General features: G+C 31.5%; 1 protein-coding gene across 2 annotated transcripts in view; it reads left to right on the plus strand.

Moving 5' to 3' along the window:
• Window positions 1–715: 715 nt before the first annotated feature.
• Window positions 716–22,139, plus strand: part of LOC134281812 (uncharacterized) — a 31,886-nt gene continuing 10,462 nt past the window's right edge. Inside the window, exons 1-7 of one of the 2 annotated variants that reach the window (XM_062764247.1) lie at window positions 716–743; window positions 920–992; window positions 3,982–4,055; window positions 4,196–4,396; window positions 4,902–4,985; window positions 5,068–5,166; window positions 5,353–5,872. In XM_062764247.1, coding sequence (XP_062620231.1) covers window positions 731–743; window positions 920–992; window positions 3,982–4,055; window positions 4,196–4,396; window positions 4,902–4,985; window positions 5,068–5,166; window positions 5,353–5,360 — 552 coding nt within the window. In that variant the 5' untranslated portion in view covers window positions 716–730 and the 3' untranslated portion in view covers window positions 5,361–5,872. The remainder of the gene's footprint in view (window positions 744–919; window positions 993–3,981; window positions 4,056–4,195; window positions 4,397–4,901; window positions 4,986–5,067; window positions 5,167–5,352; window positions 5,873–22,139) is intronic. The other variant, XM_062764248.1, reaches the window with a different exon arrangement.

The following is a 22,139-nucleotide window of genomic DNA, read 5'->3' on the forward strand; positions in this document are numbered from 1 at the left end:
CAGACTATAATTGCTATAAAAACACACTTCACACCTATTGTTCTATACCTAATTACAAATGTGTGCAAAACGGGAACACACCGTCAATTTTAGTGGTATTTGGCTTCGAAAAAATAAACTTAGTAATAACTGCCCAGACCAATCGAGATGATGAACTTCTTTGAAATAGCTCAATATGGTTACTTTTTACATTAACTTTCATTTACTTGAATAAAAAAGAAATCCCTAGGGCAGAAGTACAAAAAATATTGAATAAATATCATAATTTGGCGATTTTCCAACAAATTCCCATAGGGTCCAATATTAAAGTTTGACAACATTTGAGATGGCCCCCTAAGAAATTGGGGTGGTAAACATTCGATTTTTTAATCCTAAAACAATAAATATTACAGTAAAAATTAATTATCAAAAAAATTAATAAAATCCCTAGGGCAAAAATAATTAGACTCGGCCTCGTTAAATGAATCTTAAACGTTTTATGTAATATTTCAAATATTATTTATATTTACATATATCATTAAATATTATATTTTTTTATGTGGGTGGATGTTTTTAATGATTTTCCCGGAGTTCAAAAAATATACTGATATTTCCATAAACCCATACACATAAACAACACTTAACTACATATATATATAATATTTATATTTTTTCTTCCTTTTCACATGAAACAACAACAAGTCAACTAGATATATCAAGGACTTGACCTTTCTATTTATTTATAAAGACGATGATAAAAAGTGGTAAGTTGATTCAACAAAAAACATGAATTTCAATCATTCATTAAGAGTGGCATCGATCATGTCAAAGGTTGGACATGTAGTTTATCGAACAAAAGAAACAGAGATTTAAGGATATGTTGATTTGTATGTTTCCTATACATATGTGGTCATTGTTTTATTAATTGTGTCTTTGTTAGATGTGCTGAGGTTCATTTCCGCCTTTTTACATGTGTATGTTCTACTCTATCATAAAGGCTGCAATGGAGAAACGTAAGTATTAAAATGCATGTTTATTTAATGAAAATATATAAGACATTAAAATAAGCCAGGTGTTGCACTAGCTACATGTGAATTGAATATTGAAATTCTATATTTATTTCAGAGGAGATAAGCGAACATTTTTTATTTGTTTTATTTTGTATGGGAAATATTACTTTTTGAAAAACAGAAAATCCTCGTAAAATTTCATTTTATACAAATATAAAGACTTTATTTAAACATTCTTTGCCATGACTCAATGCGACAATAAAGTAAAATTCTAGAATATATCTTTAAAAAATAGAAACTTGTGTCAGGAAACTGAAGAGATGGGAAAGTAATTTTCTTGTTTCCGAGAGATGTATAAAATACATTTATAAAGATATAAGTAAAATATACTTTCAGCTGTATTAGAAAGCATATAAAAAATATATGAAGAACTAGGCGAAAAGAAAAAGGAGAAAATTGTGAATTATGAATTAAATCCCGATATATCTTTATACACTATATTCCACAGAGTTTAATTTAATTTTCCGGATCACTACACTGTGGTTTTCTGAATCCTTATCACCACTCTCTGAAATTGATGACATAGCACGCAGAAACATGACGTTTCTTTTCTTGTGCATTAAAAAGGTCCTTGACAATATGCTTTGCTTTGTGCATAAATATTATAACATTGATCTCTTAAGTTTTATTTTACCATATTTAGCTAGTTTTAAGGGGGTATATAATAAATCTTTATCATTATAACAGTAACTCTATCTGAAGAGCAGCATCACGTCTCGTTGATTGGCTCGGATCATTAGATCAAACTCGACGCTTCCTGTCTTGATTGATCTGATGATCTGCACCTGTCAACTCGACGTAATACGACTTTGGATCAAGTGACTGTTACAGTGACATATATTCATTATATACCCAACTGTCCATCACTCAATTTTACTATTGATTTATTACAATAACGTTACATCATGATCCGACTTTTCGGACATCCACAGTGTGGTTTTCTGAATTCAAATCACCATTCTCTGAAACTAATGACGTAGTATGCAGAAACGTGACGTTATTTATCTTGTGCCTTAAAATCAAAGTTCCCTGACATTATCCGCTTAGTGATTTTTAGAGAACTGAATCTGTAACCGTATATTTTTAAACAATAATTTTAAAGAAATTTTATCAGTTTCAATACCTGTCTTGAAAGTTATTTAATCTTAAAATCTAATCGCGTTTTTTATAAAGGGAACAAAAAAATGAAATTATTTCCACACTTTTTATATCATTTGGGTAAAAAAATACTTGTGGTATTTTTAGGAAAAAGATCACTTTTAAAACTTTCCATTTTTCAAAAAATGATTGAATATGTAGATAACAAATAGTGTATCAGACTTAAAAATTTATTGAAACAGTACAAATCAGGAACAGACCCTTAAATAATCACAATTGATGATAAATTATAGCACGTCACCGTTTAAAGTATAATTTTTACAAATAAGTCATGAGGTGTAGTTTTCACATCCTGGATTTCAACTGTCTTCCTAACGTACATTCATATGACGATGAATGATAAATAAATGTAAATATCGTATTGTTTCAGTTAGAGCAGAAGTCATTAACAAATAACACGGCCATCTATATCAGTCACCTCAGTCATACTCTTTAGGGATATTAAAATAAAATTGACAAAGTGCCAATTGAAAATGTCCTCCACTTGATAAGTAATTCTGTTGTTAAAACTAGAATTGTGTCAACTGACAACACATAAAACATATGCCTAGATAACGCACATTGGGACCCCTGCTTGGTTAATTACAGTGTATATACATATTTCACTACATTTTTGATTGCTTTAAAGCTAACATTGGCCTTGGATATCCCAAAAATGGAGAAAGGGGGGGGGTAATAAATATCATATAATTCTGTATTTTAAATTAGATGACTTGATAAAAGGTAAAATATAAAACATCTTTTACAAATTTCCTGTTTAGTAATTTTATTTTTTATTTTTTGTCTGCACGGCACAGTTGTATTTCAGGTAAAATTTATCATACACACATAAACAATATTTTGGCTATGGTTTCGGTGATGATTGGCGACACGTGGTCGTGCTGGTTTTCTTACATTATTTATGTTTACAGTTTATTGCACTCACGTCTATTTGTATCTTTTGAACTCCCTACCATAACAATACTATAGTTTACTATAGTTTACATTGGTAAAACATTTGAAAACTTTTATTTACTGTAGTGATAACTTTGACGATTTGATTCACTATAGTTAACAATATAGTTTTAATTACAATTAACTATAGTTATATAACTATAGTAAACTATAGTTAACTACAGTATTTTTTGTTTGGGCTACACTGATCTGAGCAACTGTTGTAAGCTGGGTTTTTTTTATATCTATCTTTCCTTCTTTGGAAGTAGACAGTTATTTTTCGCTACCGAGTGCTTTGTAACACCCGTCCGTCTTCACTGATGACAACTGAATAGTGATTAATTGAGCGGTTTATATAGTAGCCCTTAGATATAGCAATTGACTAAACAATTATGGCGGACAATCCTTTTCAGCTGTAGACATTACTTTTCCAAGACAGCGATTATGCATTTTGTTTACTGAACAGTATGGTTAATTTGTATATTCTACCTTAAAAATACATTTTTAACAAATTTTGGGAACTTTTTTAGTAACATTTATTACTCTATTGCAACGTTACAATACATTTAAAGGGGTTGGATATAAGGAAACTATACAATGGCATTGACTTTATATGGTTTTCTTGGTATCTTTGTTTTGCTGATGCAGGTGGTGGTTGCAATTGATATCTAAACGATTAAACACGAGGAGAAAAATGAATTAAGTTTAGTTAGAGTAAATTATATGTGCACGTGTTATCATAAATTAAATAAACTATGAATGTACATTCTTTTTATAGATATTTGATTTTCCTTGTCCTGAAAATAAACATTTTTATTTTTGCAATTTTTTTTTATTTTAGGGATTGTATCCGCAAAGCAGCAGACCTATACCATCAATTAATTAATAATTCGACTTGTTTGTCCAGTTCTTCAGGTAAATTACATGTAGGGTTGACACAAAATCTTTATAATTGTTCATTATATTGTTATTAATTCGAAAAAAGTAAAATCCGCGTTTAAAAAATATATGGATATTTTCGGGTATTATTTTCTCATGATTTTTCTTGTTAACAGTGAATGCTTCGTTAAGCAATCTAGAGAAATGTTCCCCAGAATGTTCAATAATAAACTCTGCAGCAGAGGACAATTATGTGAGAGTACAAATCAAATACGCTGCTGATATCGTGTTGAAATTGGAACATAAGAAGAACTCAAAATGTACTTATTCAGCTAAAGATATCAATATTGATTGCAAAATTGATCAAAACACATTAGGTAAGTTTCTACAATTTTTGCATAACAAAAAGTAATAAAGGACAAGATAAACTTAGATCCCTACGCTACCTCTGATTTTGGATGTCTTTTAAAATGATGCAACAGTTTATGAATAAAAACCAATTTTTTTTCTGCAACAAATTGAGTATATGTTCTCTAAGTTAAGGGATACACATAGGTCACAGAAAGGTCAGAAAATGGGTCAATTTCCGAATTTAACATGGAAATACAGCTAGATTGGGGAAATTCAAAAAAATGTCCTTCTTCCGCACCCTCTTGTGGCCTTTGTGTAAACTCCAAACAAAAATTTAATGCTGGTTTTAAAACAAAATGAAAAATGTTTTGCAAAATAAAAGTGAATCTGAAATTAAAATGTCAGAAATCTCAGATTTCTTAGCTTTCTAATATCAGGCATTCTGAGATATCTTATTTTTCCATTTTAATATATATACACAATAATAAGACCTATAGATTTATCTGTTTGTATTTCATGATTTCATTTCAGGGTCACTGCAAAGCTGCATAATTGGACGTTGTCTTTTAGAACAAAAAGAAAAGATACAAGTCACGGAGACACAGGCCTGTCCATGTTAGTATTAAAATGCCAAAATAATGTAAAATGAACCAATGAGCGGACATTTCTTAAAAGGGGATTTTTTCCCATTTTTTAGTGATCGGGAATGGTTCAGAAAAATATGTTACCCTTGACATTCACCATCTGATTATTGTCATGGTGTTAGGATCAATCCTAGAATATCTCTCATTAACAGGTATTTTGTTAATCTTAAAACTACATGTGATATGGAAGCTACTAATTGCATTTCAAACCAGAAATTCATCTTTTCTACATGTAGCAATTACATTGATCTAGATAAATAATTAATTACTTTAAGTTGAAAACAGCGTTATAGTGTTGAGTAATATTTTTTAAAATACTTTTTATGTGAATTTTACAGAAAACTAGTTGATATCACACTGAATCTACAATTATACATTTTCTGTATGAAAATGTTCCTGGCAGCATTTATGGATTTTGAAACGAAGGATGGAAGTGTGAATCTATACAGAATCTCTTCACAGCAACCAATTTATATCATCTAATTAGAAAAACATACCATCTTTATTAAGTCTTAAAATTTACAATTTATGAATTTATCATTGAAGATTCGGGGTATATAATTTTTGTCCTCTCCATCCATCTGTTTTGTCTGTTTGCCCGTTAAAACCTTGCCCATAACTTTTAAGTGAACGAGGCTATGACTTTCATATTTCAGAGCTGCATTCCTTTTGACAGGGCCTTTCTTGACCAAATTTGACCTCTTGGGCTTAGACTTTTAACCCACTTTTACACAAAATTACCTAACTTACACCTTGGCCATAATTTTGGTACTAGGGCTTCCAAACCTTACCTGTTTATTTATTTTGACAAGCCCTTCAATACGTATAGATGTTTTGGACCTTTCAACGTGTTACAGTGTACCTACTTTCAAAAAATCTTTGGCCATAAATTTTGAACAGTCAAAAACTAGATCTTTCAGAGGTTTATTCCTTATTACAAGACCGTTTGGGTACCTGCAGCAATTTCTGATCTTAGAATTTGACTTGCGTTTGAGAAGGAAATTTCAATGCTTACTATAAGCTGACATACGAGGGTATCAGTGTTTCAAAAACGCATCTTGTTTATCATGTTTAAGTAAGAAAAGCATGCTCTTTATGAATATATACTGAGACTTTTTTGTTTGTTTTGTTTATTCAACTTGTTGATATGATTATTATAAATTATTATAATTACTTATCTTAAAACTCAGTAAATTTTATACTGATGATTTCTCAGGTCTACATTTTGAAATAAATATCATCTTCAGACAATATTTGCTTTATCATACCTCTGACGTTTTCTCTGTTCCTGTTTTGTATTGTCTTATGGACTTTTGAACTTAAATACTGTTCGTTACGGTTATCTTCATATACGTATTCCATGTACTACATTTACTAAAAGACAAAGACGTGTTCGATTTTATGACAGTAACAATAAATCATATCTTAATTATCTTCAATGAAAAACCGTTTTATGTACTTTATAATGAAAATCTAAATATCGTGTAAATATTGCTAGCAAATGAAAACAAAAGATCATTGCCATCTTTAAGTGTACATACATGTAATTAAATCAAAATAATTAAATACTAACCTATACTTTACCACAATTCTTTTATTTCACAGGATGAATTGAATAAAATGTATATAAAGATGAGGATATATAACTGAAATGTGTTGACAAGAAAAGGGGGTCACTAGTATAAATTTAACAATAAAAACTTTTACTCTGCTTGAACTTAAAAAAAATATTAAAAAGACTAATCATTAAATTAAAGATCGTTGTTTCACTTAGCAAAGTTTTTAGTTTATAAAAGAAACCGAGGATACTTGATCAAGAACTAGAATGCCACAATTTTTCAAAATTTTATTAACATTTTTGAAACATACATGCTCCTTAATTTGTCTTTGATAAAATACTCTTTTAATTTAAAGATGAGTCGTTGCTTGCATAAATGCAAGATTTAAAATATTCCACAGCTTAATTTCGTATCACTCATTGTTTTCAACAATAAAACTGTATAAAAGCCATCTATTCCATTTCTTTTCTTGGTTTGTTGTTTTTTTTTTTTACTGCTGGTCAATTTTACTATTTTATATATATTTTATTCAATATTCACTATTACTATTTACTATTTTATATATATTTCATTCACTATTTTTTGGGAAAAAATTGACCAATTTAATCAAGTAATACATGATAGATACTAATTTACTTAAACAAAGAAAAAATACATGTACAATCCAATTAGAAACTCATCACAGAATTGTTTTTAAAGAATCATGATTTGTAAATGTTTTTGTTTTTTGGGGGGATACAGAATAAGTTTATATCAGATTTTGGAGCAAAAATGCCGATCAAATAATAGTGACTAACTGAAACAGACCTTGGGTTTTTACAAATCAGTATAATGCTTGTATTAAATGTATATGATGTGTATATTACATGTACTATAAACACCTAGTACGTAAACTATTATAAACATTTATTACAATCAATATCTTTGCCCCATATGTGCAGCTGAAGATTTGATGAAGTAGAGATTTTGAAGAAAACAAGAGAAAAAACAGTTTAAATTCTACATTTACATAATAGTATAACTTCTCAATTTTTTTCATATACAGGGAAATTTCCTTATGTGGGCAAGGAAATCCTGGTGATAAGAAATAAACCCAAATTTTTATATCATTAAATCATAAAAAATGCATACGAGTATGGCTCAGATGCTAGAAAACATCGTATGTAAAATTAATTACAAACAAAACAAATCAGAGAAGAAGGAGAAAAGGTAAAATAGTACAAGAGGCCCATGGACCACATCGCTCACCTAAGCACATGGGCTAGTTCAGCTTAGTATTTAAAAGTTTACTTGTTGGGGGAGGGGGGGTTGAATTTTTTATTACTTGAGAATGTCACTATATCAATATAGCATACATGTATAATTTCGCCATACTTGAAAAGAAGAGTTTTGAAGATTTTTCTTATATATTTCTATGTAAAGATTTGATTGCTCATCACAGCCCCACCTTGTCCTCCGGGTCATTACATACAAAAAACTTGAATTAACTCTAACTGAGGTTGTAACCAGGTTGAACAAACTTGAATCCCCTTCACCCCAGGATACTTTTTGGGAAGTTTGGTCGAAATTGACCCAGTGGTTCTTGAGTAGAAAATGAAAATGTGAAAAGTTTACGACGACAACGACAACAACAACGACAGACAACGGACAAATTTTGATCAGGAAAGCTCACTTAAGCCTTCGGCTCAGGTGAGCTAAAACTAATTATAAGGAAGCTCGTAAAAAATCAGATCTTGGCATAATTGATCTAAAAGCTGTCTGAAAAATACTAATGGAAACTTTCAAAAATATTTTAAAATAAAATTGTTTTAAAATATGTTTAAAATGAAGAAAACAAGGCGAAACATTTTTATCCTATGTCTACATGTTCCTACATTAACCTCTTAGCTTTATTCCATGGATACCACTCATTAGATTTTTTCATATCCCGCAGTAGCGACGTCACAACGGGTTTTGCATGGGAGTGATAAAGTAATATAAAGAGGGTTCCTATATAAAAACTGTAAAAAAAAAAAAAAAAAAAAAAAAAAAATCCAATTACTGTGATGTTTATAACATAGGGTAAACAGGTCTGGACGATTTCTAAATAAGGAAGTCAAGAACGATAACCGTGAATTGCTATTAATACACAGAATAAACAAGGCGCTAATCCTTCTGACCAATCAGATAACAGCATTTAGACAAACCCATGAGCGAATAAATAAAACACGTGGTTTTTAAGTTTTTTGCTCAAAAGATTTTTTAGAACAAACTTTTTGTAAACTTAATGCACATTTGAGAATAATATAATATTTATGACAATTCTACCGTGAACAAACACGACTTGAAAGCTTGGAATACGTTTTAAGTGGGATAAAAAAATCTGTCTATAGGAGGAATAATTAATCCGTAAGATATTAAGAGATCTTAAGTATTCTTTGCTGCTTAGATATGCACCATTTGTCGTTTTTATGCAATTCCCTACAAATTTTGCACATATTTTCAACATTGAGTCACAATTTTTTTATGATTTTACCACTTTGCCTTGCAAACATAACTCACGTCACCTATCTGAATATAGATCTATGAAAAAATATTGCTGAATTCTAAAGAAAAAAAGATTTTTTGTGTTATTTATCCGAGTCATCGGTGTCCCTACGAATTTAATGTGACTGCTCAGTGTCGCCCGATACTGTATCGGCCGATCATGTTCTATCAGCCGACAAGACCAGAAAAAATTAGTCGCCCGACCATCGGCTTAAATGTGACCTAGGTATAAGGCTCGGGGATAAAAATCACAACTCGATGGATAAAATCATATCCAACAAAAAACATTTCAGATCCAATATATTACGATTATGTTTTTATTATTATTTCTAAAAGAATTCAACCATAATTATAGCTTTTGATTAACTATGTATGAAGGAATTAGTTGGCGTATTGATAACAGAAAAAAAATAATAAAATAGCCAAAAGTCAATAACCGGCATTAGATTGGTTAAAAAAAATCCATTTTGTTGTAGTTCACTAAACATACTTATTCAAAAATCCTTAAATTTATATCAATTTCCAAACAGTTGAAATTAACAATATTTCGATTTAATTGCTGATAATTAAATCGCGTTATTAGAGAGACCCATATTCGGGGTTATTGGGTTATTAGTATTTCCCCGTTCTTTCAACTTTCGGTATTTTAGTCAAATCCTCAGGACTTCCTTTTCCGTATTCGAATGAAGGGGAGCAGACATATCCTGCATCTCAAGATAAAAAATTGTTTATTTATTTTACATTGTGTTAAAAAATTCATGTTATGCTTGAAATTTAAGGAGAATATTTCCAGCAAATTTTATTTTCGTGTGTATTTGCATCATTATGTACATGACTTTTCGGATGTTTTTGATTTTGAAAAACCACATGCGTAATATAAAACAGAAAAGTCGTAACGCTTAGTCAACATTTGACCAAAATATAATAATAATGATTTTATTAACAAAATTGTCTAAGTCGTAACGATAAGTCAATATTGAAAAATAATAATAAATAATAACTTTATTATTAGGCCTATTTCTATATTGCATTTCTTATTCCGAAGTCGGTAGTTTCAGAAAATGCCTAGACTTAAACCCGCTGCCAAGCCGGCGAAGCGGAAATCAGCACCTACGAGTGGGCCTAAACCAAAAAGTGGGATCAGTCGAATTTACAGAACATCCCTGTACAGCCGTTATTGTTACCATGGTTACTACAAGTGTGGTTACTTTTTCCACTAGTCCCAGCAATGAATCTGATGTCAATGTACAGACTGCCAATCATGTTGATACAACAGGTAATGAGATCGATGATATGCGATAGTTTGGGGGCAAATGCTACAGAATAAATCAAACAAAAATGTTAAGGGCAAATACATTGATTTACATGTAGGACAGCTTCTATTCAATCCGGTCCCGATGGTTGATAAGCAAACACTAACAGTCTCTAATGGTCAAGTAGTAATTGAACCGAAATGGGTTACAGTTAAAATTACAAATGTACAGCAGTGGACTGATGCATTTTTGATTTTCTCTTCAGTATAACATGTATAATAGTCTAGTCATTCTACTGAAAAATGAGAACTAATTGCAACAGAATATATTTTAATGCAGATTTGTAGATAAGCTATTAGTAACTCACATATAAAAAGTTTAGAAAAATTCACTCAGGGGAAAGTTGGGAAATCGAAAGATTAAAATTAGGGATCAATATGAATTTAGAATTACCCATTTGCACACCTTACTTTTTCTATATGAGCTTTCTATGACAGACAGCCTGTAAACAATAGCCAATTAGCATTAAAAATTGTTGTTTTAACCTGTAGTTTGTTAGGCAATTAAAACTAAATCAAAAAAATTATATATTTTGATTTTCAAAGAAGTGAAGTTTTGACTTCCACACCGGCCAAATATCATTTACACATGTATAATGGTTGCATGTAAACAAAAAAGTATGGAACGCTGTTTGTATACACAATATACATGTATGTGAAATTCCTAAATGTGAATGTGTTTATTTTCATTTTATTTGTAAACACCCGATGGACATTTATACTCCAGTAGTTTTGGAATTCATACACAAGAAACAAAAAAAATGTATGGAACACAGTTTGTATACAAAATAAGTCAAAACAGCCTTTTCTAAATAATTCTGCAAGGAAGCTTATCAGACAAGTACATTTACAATGTATATCAGAGTTGTTACAATTGCATTATCACAGAATATATTTTGATAAAATATCTAGAATATATATAGACATTTATCATTTTGAAATAAAGAGTGCAGAATTTATGGAATCACATGAACAGGGTTTGATTTGAAGGTCTCCAAGTTAAAAAAAATGAAACATTTAATTCCATTTAGGCAGCTCCGGAACTTAAATTTGAACTGTGTGATTCAAACATTTTTTTTTGCTCTCCAGATTTACTGCTTATTGCTTTTGTAAAGAGTAGCGAACCTTATATAAAAAGCCAATTGATATTGACCTTTTTCTCTATAAAGACTGCACCATGCATCTATACATGTACATAAGCTGCATTATGTTTATAATAATGGAGATAATTCAAATGGAATCGTTTAGATAGAATTAAATGCTTAAATGCTCTTTTTTAAAATTCTTAATGTAACTTTTTAACAATAAATATTTTAAACCCATTTTTAAAAACTTAACTTCTCCTTGTAGATTATATGGTCATTTTTGCAACAGTAAAATGCCTGATGCGGCACTTATTAAAGCTCCATTTTATGGGGACTGGTGATAAAGGCGTTCCCATGAGCATGCTTTAGAATTCGAACAATCTGGAACACTTTCAAAGTCACTTCTTAATAAGAGCAACATTGAAAAAAGAAAAGTAGATGGACGCGAATCTTTCTACTATAATTGTATATTGTTTAACGTCCCTCTCGAGAATTTATCATGCATATGGAGACGCCACCACTTGCCGGTGGAGAGCTGCAAATTTTGTTCTATACTCAGCACTTAGGGCCATTAAGCAGTGAGGGATCTTTTTCGCGCCAGTACCTACTGCGACACGGGACCTCGGTTTACAGGTCTTATCCGACCGGTCTCCACATCCCACAGTGGGATTCGAACCCGCGACGTAAGGATCGACTCCTTACTTCGCAATTCTAGAGCAGATGCTCTAAACACTGCACCATGCGGGTAAATTCCTAGATTAAAGCCATAGTCTTATAATTTCTATAACTGTTAGGATAAAAATATTTGGGGGAAATATAACAAACATTAATAATACTTTTACATACGAATTTGAACAAGTAAAAATTGATAACCAGTATCTACCAAGAGTTTAACAATTAATTCTTCCTTGAAACAAATACTTGGCTTGCTCTCTTTTACTTCATTCCATTTGTGTAAGTGCTTTAATTTGACCTTAGATTTTTTTTATCAATAAGAATAAAATAATCTACTGTGTGCTTTCAATTGCCCCCACCCTCTTCAAGTAACATTACATAGCAACGGTTTGAAATACATTAAGATTTAAGAAGGGTAACAATATAATAATTAATAACTACGCAGAACCTTTGCGTGCACATTTCACGATATTTTGTACTCAATGTAATTTAATTACTGTTGATTCGGCTACATCTTGGTCAACAATGATCATTTTCAAGGGATAATAATTTAATATTTTATCCTAACACGTGTCTTATCTTCATATTATTGAATGTAGTTGATGGTTACACTGAAAAAATCTGAAATATTTTTTGGAATATCACCATCAATGAAGCAACATTTATGAAGCAACATTAAATGTTGCTATCTTCTTATCACACCGGAGGGCGTGGTTTCATTTTATGAAGGGTGAAAAAATACATTGATCCACTTGATATGAGTAAGATAGCATTTTTATTATTCCTTGTAAGGTACCCGGGTGTGGGGTGGGTTCAAGTTCTGATCAAGCAAGAACCATCATACTCATTATAGTGTACACGCATTTTATCATACTGATGTAAAGTAAACAGAATATTTTTTTGTTTTTGAGCATTTTATACAAGTTACCAACCAATCATATTGCAGGGACTCAAAACTGGTGTCACATGTTGAAAGAAAATTTTCTGAAGGGTGGACAACACAACTACAAAGTAATCTATGGGGAACAGCTTTGCTGTGCATAAAAAATTTCAGATTTCAGAATATTTTTTGACGAAAAAAAATTAACAACCTACCTAATCCAGAATAAAAACATATAAATCTATTTCGGGAAGGAATGGGGTTCTGTGAGGTCTTCCCACAATTTTCTTCATATACGGGGAAAACCTTTCAGTTACAGGAGGGATTCAGGTTTTTTTGGGGAGGGGGGGGGTGGGCATTTTCTGCTACTTTTTCATTAAAAATTCTTACTGGGGGATGTCCCCTGACCCCTCAAAATCTGCTCCTAATTATTTTCGGATATTACCTTTCATGTTAATTAAAAGATTTTTATTGTTTCTTAACTTTTTGTGATTGAGACTATATTCGTGCTATACTTAGCATTGCGGAATACCGAAATTTTTCATATAAAATTCATTTATAATGTATCCATGGTTACCACATATTTACATAAATCTTCTAAATAATTTCTTTGATTAAGCATTTATGGCAAAAGAATGCATTTTGAGTAACGTAGTGACTGTATTCGTGTATGTTAAGGTTCATTGTTCAAAAGTAGGTGATATTCTAAATTTTTACTGTTTCCATGGCAACCAACACATATAGTAACAAAAAATTAATATTTTTCCCATTCAGTTTATTCAGTTAAGTTTATTTCCCTACTTACATGTTTTTTTTAAACCAGTATAGAAGTTTCTACTTTACATTGTTCGTTTAACACTTAATCAGAGTGAAGACAATACGTCCCAATAATGACCTCAATTTTCAATTTTCCCATGTATAAATTTTTCTAAACTTTTTGTTATATATTCAGATCATATCATAGATTGATTAAAACTAAGTTTTGAAACTGTTGCAATTAGTTCACATTTTGATGGAAATTTTGATAATTTGACTAGACTATAATGCCACAGTACACCCTACAGAGTTTCTTTTTTTTGGCTTAAATACATCCACACTGTTTGTCTAGGGGCTAGCAGGTAGGCTGTCAGATATAAGGTGGAAGTTTTATAATGAGCAATTTCAAATGAGAATTACAAGGAATTCAAGTTTTTCATAAGAATAGTTGATCAGGAGCTTTAGCTACTGTACATGGTACCATCGTTTATTGGTCCGGTTCAAAAATCTTCAGGAGGGGGGGGGTGTTAAATGCTATGACTATTATCGGGTTTGTGTAATACAGCAATACCATTATTTACATAAATGTTTGATCTGTAGCGGGCCTCATCCATGTAAAAAGGTCCGTCTGCTTAATATCAATATGCTTCTAGAGATTTTTCAGGTCAAAGATACCCATTATAATACAGGAGTCAGGGACATTCATCAAGACCACCCCAGCCTTGATCATGATTCCCCAGTGCACCACAATCTGCAGGACCTAGGTTATTCCCCAGTTAAAGTAGAAGTTCTTGCAGCTTATTTCTAAATCTCTGATTATAATAGGAAGAGTTCAGGAATTTTGCCAAAGGGGTTTTATGAAGGTATCTAAATTACAATGGTCCAAAGGGTAGCTACTATTGTTTTAATTTAAAGTCAGCTAGAGGTAATGAGCTTGGAATTCTAAAAATAAGTTTTAAAACTTAATGCTGGACCATTCCATTCAAGACCCTTTTCCAGTCTTAGGCTTTGATTCACCTGTAGGTTTATTACCGAAAAAAGATGTATCATTTAAGTTGATTCATCATTTACCTTAAGTGGAAAACTCGAGTGTTAATTCCTTTATTGAGCCATCTTTCTCCTCACTCAATTACTCCTCATTAGATGATGCGGTTAGGTAACGAAGTTTGTTGGGTAATGAGGCCTTGATGGGTAAAATGGACCTCAAGTCTGCATTTAGGTTGCTTCCTGTTCACCCGGCAGATCTTTGAGCTTTTAGGTTTTAAATAAATATTTTGTGGGGTCTTGTAGTCGTTTTAGGAATTTTCATAATATCTGGAATGGATATTGAAGCAACAGTCTGGACAGAAATCTGTTGTGCATTACTTCGATGATTTTTTGTTTCCTGGTAGGGCAGGTAGGAATACATGTGATTAACTCATGTCATTTTTTGTTGGGCCATGCGAGCAGTTAGGTGTCCCCTTAATAGTTGATGATAAAACAGTGTGGCCTTCCACTTCCCTGACCTTTTTGGGTTTTGAGTTAGATTCAATTGAAATGATGTTAAGAATCCCAGTTGATAAGTAGAATAGTTTAGAGATTTGATCAACAGTTTTTATGTCAAGAAAGAAGGCTACTCTAAAGGAATTTAAGGCTCTTGCAGGTTTGTTGAATTTTGTTTGTGTGTCACTCTTACAGGCCGGGCATTCACTAGGCATAATTCATGACATCGTGCAAGGGGTCTGTAAATCACATCACTTTATAAGAGTTTCTGTTGTGGTTAAGGAGGACTTGGAAGTGTGGCTTACTTTTTTAAATTTCTTCAATGACTGCTGTTACTTTCCACAAATTGGCTGAGTAGATGATGATCAACTACCATTATTTACTGACAGTGCATGGAATTCAGAATTAGTTTGTGGTGCTTTCTTTAAGAATTATTGGTTGTTTTTCAAAAGGCCAAGTGAATGGATTGGTACTGAAGTAATCAGGGACATCACATTTTTTAGCATGTTCCAGTTTAAACAATATACAGTTCAAGGCTTGTCTTATTATCTTGTGAGTCACATCCAATTTGGCATCCTGATGAAAAATAGATAATAGATTTTATGGCTAGTTGTTCATTAAAGTATTTATTTATTTTATATAAAATTTTATTCACTAAAATTCATTAAGGTCAAGATCTAGTAAATGACAGGTGCCTACAGATTTATCAAATTTTAGAAATAAGTTCCTTTATTGATGCTTTACAACTTTAGCAAGGTCAAATATGATGTTTCGGGGCATAATTTGTAGGTAAACAAGATGAAAAAATGTATTTTAAATTGTCATTTTCAATGAAAAATTAAGAGAACCAGTCATGAATATGGGAGTTTTTTTCATATTCGACAAAGAAAATGTATCCAGATTGCCTACAGTCTCATAGAAAACGGTAATTAGTATGTTCATGGCCTCTTCTTTTAACTAATATCAAATTTAATATAGGTATCCGGTTTACTTTTCATATGATTTCAAATTGAATGTCATGAAAATACCCTATTTTCTACATAATTCTGCTAAAGCTGTAAAGTACGGGAAAAAGAAAGTTGAAATTGATTATGACGTCATAATGGATCTAGCACCAAAAAATTAGTCTAAAGTTATTTACTAGATCTTGACCTTAAAGTATCTGTCATCTGCTACGGTAAGAACATATCTGTCAGGTACAAGCTTTAAATGTAAACTTGATGGTACTTGAGACTTTGTTATGAAAAAGATAATGGTAGCATGTCAAGACTGCAAAGTTCTGTAGATGCTAGATTGCCAATTATAGCAAGAATTAGGTCGTTGGTGATCAAAAGCTTACAAGAGATAAATAAGAATACCAAACTCAAATTCATTGATAGCTAAAGACTCAATCGGTTGTGTTACTTCTTAAGCACCTAAAGCAGTATAGCTTGATAGGTTTTCTAATACCTTTATGCAAAATCTTATTTTAAATATGATCATTTTTGTTTACAAATATTTCAGAGAGTGTAAGAATATGTATTTTTGGATCTTCAATAATATGGCATGATTGTGGGATTTCGATGATGGGTGCTGCCATGGTTACAAAAAATAGAAATTTCTGTGAAATTCTTTCAAAATGCTTCTCCCCCTACAGTTTTGGTCCAATTTCAAAACTTGGCACACAAGTAGACTATACTAAGATACATAATTCTGTGCATCGGTTTTTATATTGATGAGTGGCAAGGATCATTTTTCTATTTATTGCTGTTTTAAAGTTTCAAGTCCCAACTGCTACTTTTCTTTTCCTTTATGTTAAGTATAAAAAGTAGAGCTACAGTTTAAACAGGGACTTCTTGTTTTGGTTATGCTAGACAAAATGGGGGGGTCCAATTTTGGGTTATCCACTTTAAAAGCTAATATCTGGTGGCAGGGAAAAGGCGGCATGAGATGGTGACATCTCCCAAAAATCAAATTAATGTTAAGGTATGAAGATACCCCACAATTATAATCTGGTTCTACATTGCGATGGCAACGACATTGGTCAAATTCCATCTAGTATTTTACATTATAGCATAATTCTTTTGATTCAATTTTAGTTCCGTTACCAAACACCAATTATTGAAAATTATTTGGTCTCAGATATTACCTAGATTGATTTGGCATAATGCTAGGAACAACCATGCTCTTACTAAAGTCGGGTTTCGAGTTTATAGCTTTGTTGCAATGAAACTTCTGGCACATCAAGGGGGATATATTTGTTGCCCAGTATTCACTTTAGTTGATCATACTCTACTTTAAGAGGATGGGGTGCACTTGTCAGAGCAAGCCAATGAGTTATTCGTTGAAACTTTGAGGAAAGCATTGCATAATTTTATAATGTCAAGGGTGGGCTTTAATGGCCATGGCACTCTATGTCACTGACTAAATAATGTAAAGCACACTTAAATAGACACAAAATAGATGAAGCTAATGTGATTGTTTTATACTCATACTTGGTATGCAATGTTAATTTATTTGCTTTGCCTTTCTTTAAAAAGGAGGGGGGAGGGGCTAATCATAAGCGTTCAGCTACCGCCATTGTGGCGGTGGACACATAGTGTCCATTGGCGCAATCTTTAGCTGAACTTAAATAGGGTTATGTTTAGTGAGCATCTGTTCCCAGGGCTCGCTACAAATGTACATTATTATTTTCAATATGTGTGAAATTTCAATTTGTTTATTTGTGTCAGACTGGATGAAACATTTGCAATGTATTATTTGCCAGTAGGTTGCTTAACAGCTTCATTTGTATATTTGCCTATTTCATATTCATTTCTATATTTGCCTATTTCATGATGATTTTCATTTACATGTATTTGCCATTTGCCATTTGGGTTGTCAAATCGCCCAATGTATTTGCCCATTTCATGATGATTTTCATTTACATGTATTTGCCATTTGCCATTTGGGTTGCCAAAATCGCCCAATGTATTTGGGTCGGTAACCTTGGTTACGATTGTAACCAGTAACTAAATGTAATTTCCCGAAAATTGTAGTGCTGCCATGGCCATTATTCGCCATTAAACTTTTAAGAAATTTATATATGTGTGGTTTTCTCTAATAAATGATGGTTTCGACAGACAAGGCTTATATAAATATCGGTTTTGCTTACCTCACCTCACCTATCCTCTTCGTGACACAAGGCTAAAATACACTGCCTCCAACTGTTTAACTATAACTCTCTTTGGCTGCTGCCCTCGCTGACGACCAGGTATTCCATCCCAGCTGTAGCCTTGTGCCGTGGTCCTTCTCCAAGTTGTTTTTGGAAGCCCTACTTTTCTCTTTCCTTCTGGATGTCATGTCAATGCTGTAGTACATATTCTGGTGTTATCTTCCTCAGTACATGGCCAATCCAATTCCAGTTCCGGAGACGTATTGTCTAACTTGCTATCGCTGTCTTTGTTCTATAATGGGGTTCAATGTCTAGAAATCCTACTCACAACAGTTTCCTTTTTTAAGAAAGAATTTCTCCAGAATCGCATTTCAATCTTTTATACTTTTTAAACTCCTGTCAACCAAGATGTGTTAAATCTACCTTCTTCTACTGGATTTCTTAATCTCTTCACAATCCTTCTTAGCAGGGATACATTGCAGGGTCCAGATATTATTCTACCAATTCTTATTTTGACTCGTTAAAAAAGTTTTATTGTTGTGAAGGTGAATCGCTATAGCTTATAAAAGAAGTGGTGTTAATCAGATATGAATTTCCAAAAAAAATTGACAAACTGTTCAAAAGTCAAAAACCTAAAAACGTACGAATATTAGCATTTTATACAACCCCTATAAATTAGCAGACACTCTAACCACTAAAACACCTGGGCGAATACTGGTCCTCAACTATTGTTTGGCCGATGAATATGAGATGCTTACTCCTTTATGGCACTTGATCCAATCTCTGGAATTTCCAAAGGGAAGTCTTTATAATCTGTCTACATTTTTTTTTTACATTTTTTTAATTGTTTTTATGTTTTTATAAGTTCGATAACTGTTTGTTATATTCACTGTTTCCATAATTATACGCAGTTATTACCCATGTGATAATGTTGCTCAGCGAAGAACTTTTTTTTGGAAATGAGGTTTGAATTACATTGTTACACAGGAAAGGAGTTGAAAAAATCTGTATATTCATTTAAGGAATTGGGCCTTGTAAGCAGGAAAATTAATTCAAATCGTCATAAAACTGAAACAAGCATTGACAAATGAGCTTTTGTATTGAATTTTTTAAAGTGTTTAATTTATAAATAAAGAGAGAAACGGAAACCGGAGACACATTAAGCCAGTAGAACTTCTGGACTGTTAGTGTACATGTATTTACTCCGTGCATGATAACTAAAATTTTTTTCTGTTATCATGCAGTAGTGCAGTTTGTTTGACTAATGGTTGGATTTAAATTGACTATTAAAAGGGGATTTATTCTCATGATATAATTTTCAGTTACTCTGGGTGTTTCGTTTTCCTACTATACAATACAAAATTATGTCAATACTTACAATAATATACAATGCATACGTGTTTGTGATACGTAAATATTCTTCCTACCCTTTCATATATCCAGATTCATTAAAACACTTTTATTTATGCTTTTCTTTGCAAATGCAATACAGCATCGATTGGATATTAGTTATTTTTTAAATATCGATAAACATTTATTCTATTAATTGTTATCAAATATAAATGCAACAAAGAAATTAAGAGCTGGAAGAAGACTTCCTTATTGTCGGACAGAATTAATTATAATAATTGATTACTTTTGAGAAATAACATTTCAAATTTCCAATATACATAAACTATACTTTCCAAATAAAGTAATTCTTCCTCATATTTTGAGTGCAGTACTTGTATTTAAATTGAAGACACTTGGGCTATTGTATTTCTGGAGTCGAGAAAATTGACAGAATAAACAAAAAACGTATTCATATGGTCCTTTTCTATCTTACATGTTTTATTAAAAAAACGACGAAAAAGATAGCAAAAAGGAAGAGACGTTTTTAACAAACCAAAATTTTATTTTCATTGGTTCTAACGTGTTATTTCATTAAATTTGTTTTTTAAAAAAAGATAGACTATTTCTTATATAACCTTGATTGCCTACGTCATATTGATTAACGTCAACAATGTATCAATCTGCTTGTCGTTACATTTAAAATATGTACAAATTGAATAAAGTTTAAGTAGAAAAAATGTCTTTTTTTACAGTGAATAATGAAAATTTACAGAAGAAATGAGTTAAACTACATAATTTAAATTGGTATTACCTAGGTTTGAAAAAATTACGCTTTTCTTATATACCATATCGCTGTTTATAAAGCCCCAATTGCCAAAACACAGGTTATACCAGTATAACTTCAGTATACATGTATATCAAATTCATTTCCTAAATAGAATCGTTATTGATATTACATGTGTACATCAAAAATTACCAATGGTCAAAACTTTATTTTTTTTTTCCCTTACAGTTTTGAAGTATTAACGTCATTCTTGAAATTTATTACTTATTTAAACATTATATACAAGAATTTAAATCACAGCTCTCTTTCACTGTGTAATTTTCTAAAAAGGTATACAACCATTTTATTGGAAAAAGAATGTAATTGAAAAAAATCATACAGTGTTCATGTTTAAAATTCCAATAAGACAATACTTATAACCGGTGTAAGTCAAGCAAACACGGACATTTAAAACATCAAATGTATGATTAGTTGCCATGGAGGAGTAAGTATACCTTGCCATGCCTGCAAACCAAAAAATTGCAAAAACATAGACTATTTATGAGATGATTAATACCTTTGTCAGCTCGTTCAAAATTCTTTTTCTATATCATTTGAAGCAACAGCTACAAGAAAACAATTTTCAAAAATGCCTATATATTTTAAAATTAAAAAAAACATTCCAGAGTGGTTTTAAAATTAAATATGAATTATCTGTCGAAAACTATTATTATCTCTCACTTATTGCCTAAGTAGTCACTACATTTCAGGAAATAAATTTTTATTTTATTCATATATCTTAAAATTTAACTAACCCGTGTGATTTTATGTAAAAGCAAATTTAGCTTTCTTCTCAAAGTCACATATCAATTGTCTTTATAAGGATAATAGAGAACTCTGAGCCAGCCAAAATGAGATTGGGTAAGGATAATTTTGGTTTCTTTAAAACAATTGAAGCTTTCCTATGTCATCTCAGATACTGTAAAATCACTTTTTGTTTGTTTGGTCAAATTTTCGAGGATTGAAAAATGGATTTGATTTAGTTGTTACAAAAGTGTTGAGTAGTAATGCATTTGTAATTTTACATTTCGTGATGGTCATGAATTCGTGGATGTACCCATACCTCGAAATAACGAAAATTACCCCCCCCCCCCAAAAAAAAATAGTGATTTCACAGTATAAAGTTCATACAGGTATGCATGTGTATCTTCTACAAGTAGAAATTGAAACAAAAAGAGAATACTATTTAGCATTAAAATAGTGATATACTATAATTTATAAACGTCTTTGATAGTTTTCCTGAAGTTAGTAGCAGCTACATTTGTAATGTCCAATCTTCCTGACTGCTGCAATGCAGATATGTAAGTATAAAAATATTTTTTATGAAAATTATCTCGTCTTCAATGTTTACATTTATATGGAATTCAATTAACAATTAATTGTCTAGAAAAACAAGTCTTATGTTGTCCATACACACACAATGCGCCCTTCACTACATTTGAAATTAAGGGAACCTGTCAGATGCTTAAAACTGATACAAAAGATGACATACAATAACAAGCGGTGTGTATCGATGGTTGAAAAAGCAATTAATTACCAATAGCAAGCGATACCAAACACGT

The sequence above is a fragment of the Saccostrea cucullata genome, unplaced genomic scaffold, assembly GCF_032062105.1.
Source record: "Saccostrea cucullata isolate Sc308-1 unplaced genomic scaffold, CSIRO_AGI_Scuc_v1 ctg2305, whole genome shotgun sequence".
Lineage (NCBI taxonomy): Eukaryota > Metazoa > Mollusca > Bivalvia > Ostreida > Ostreidae > Saccostrea > Saccostrea cuccullata.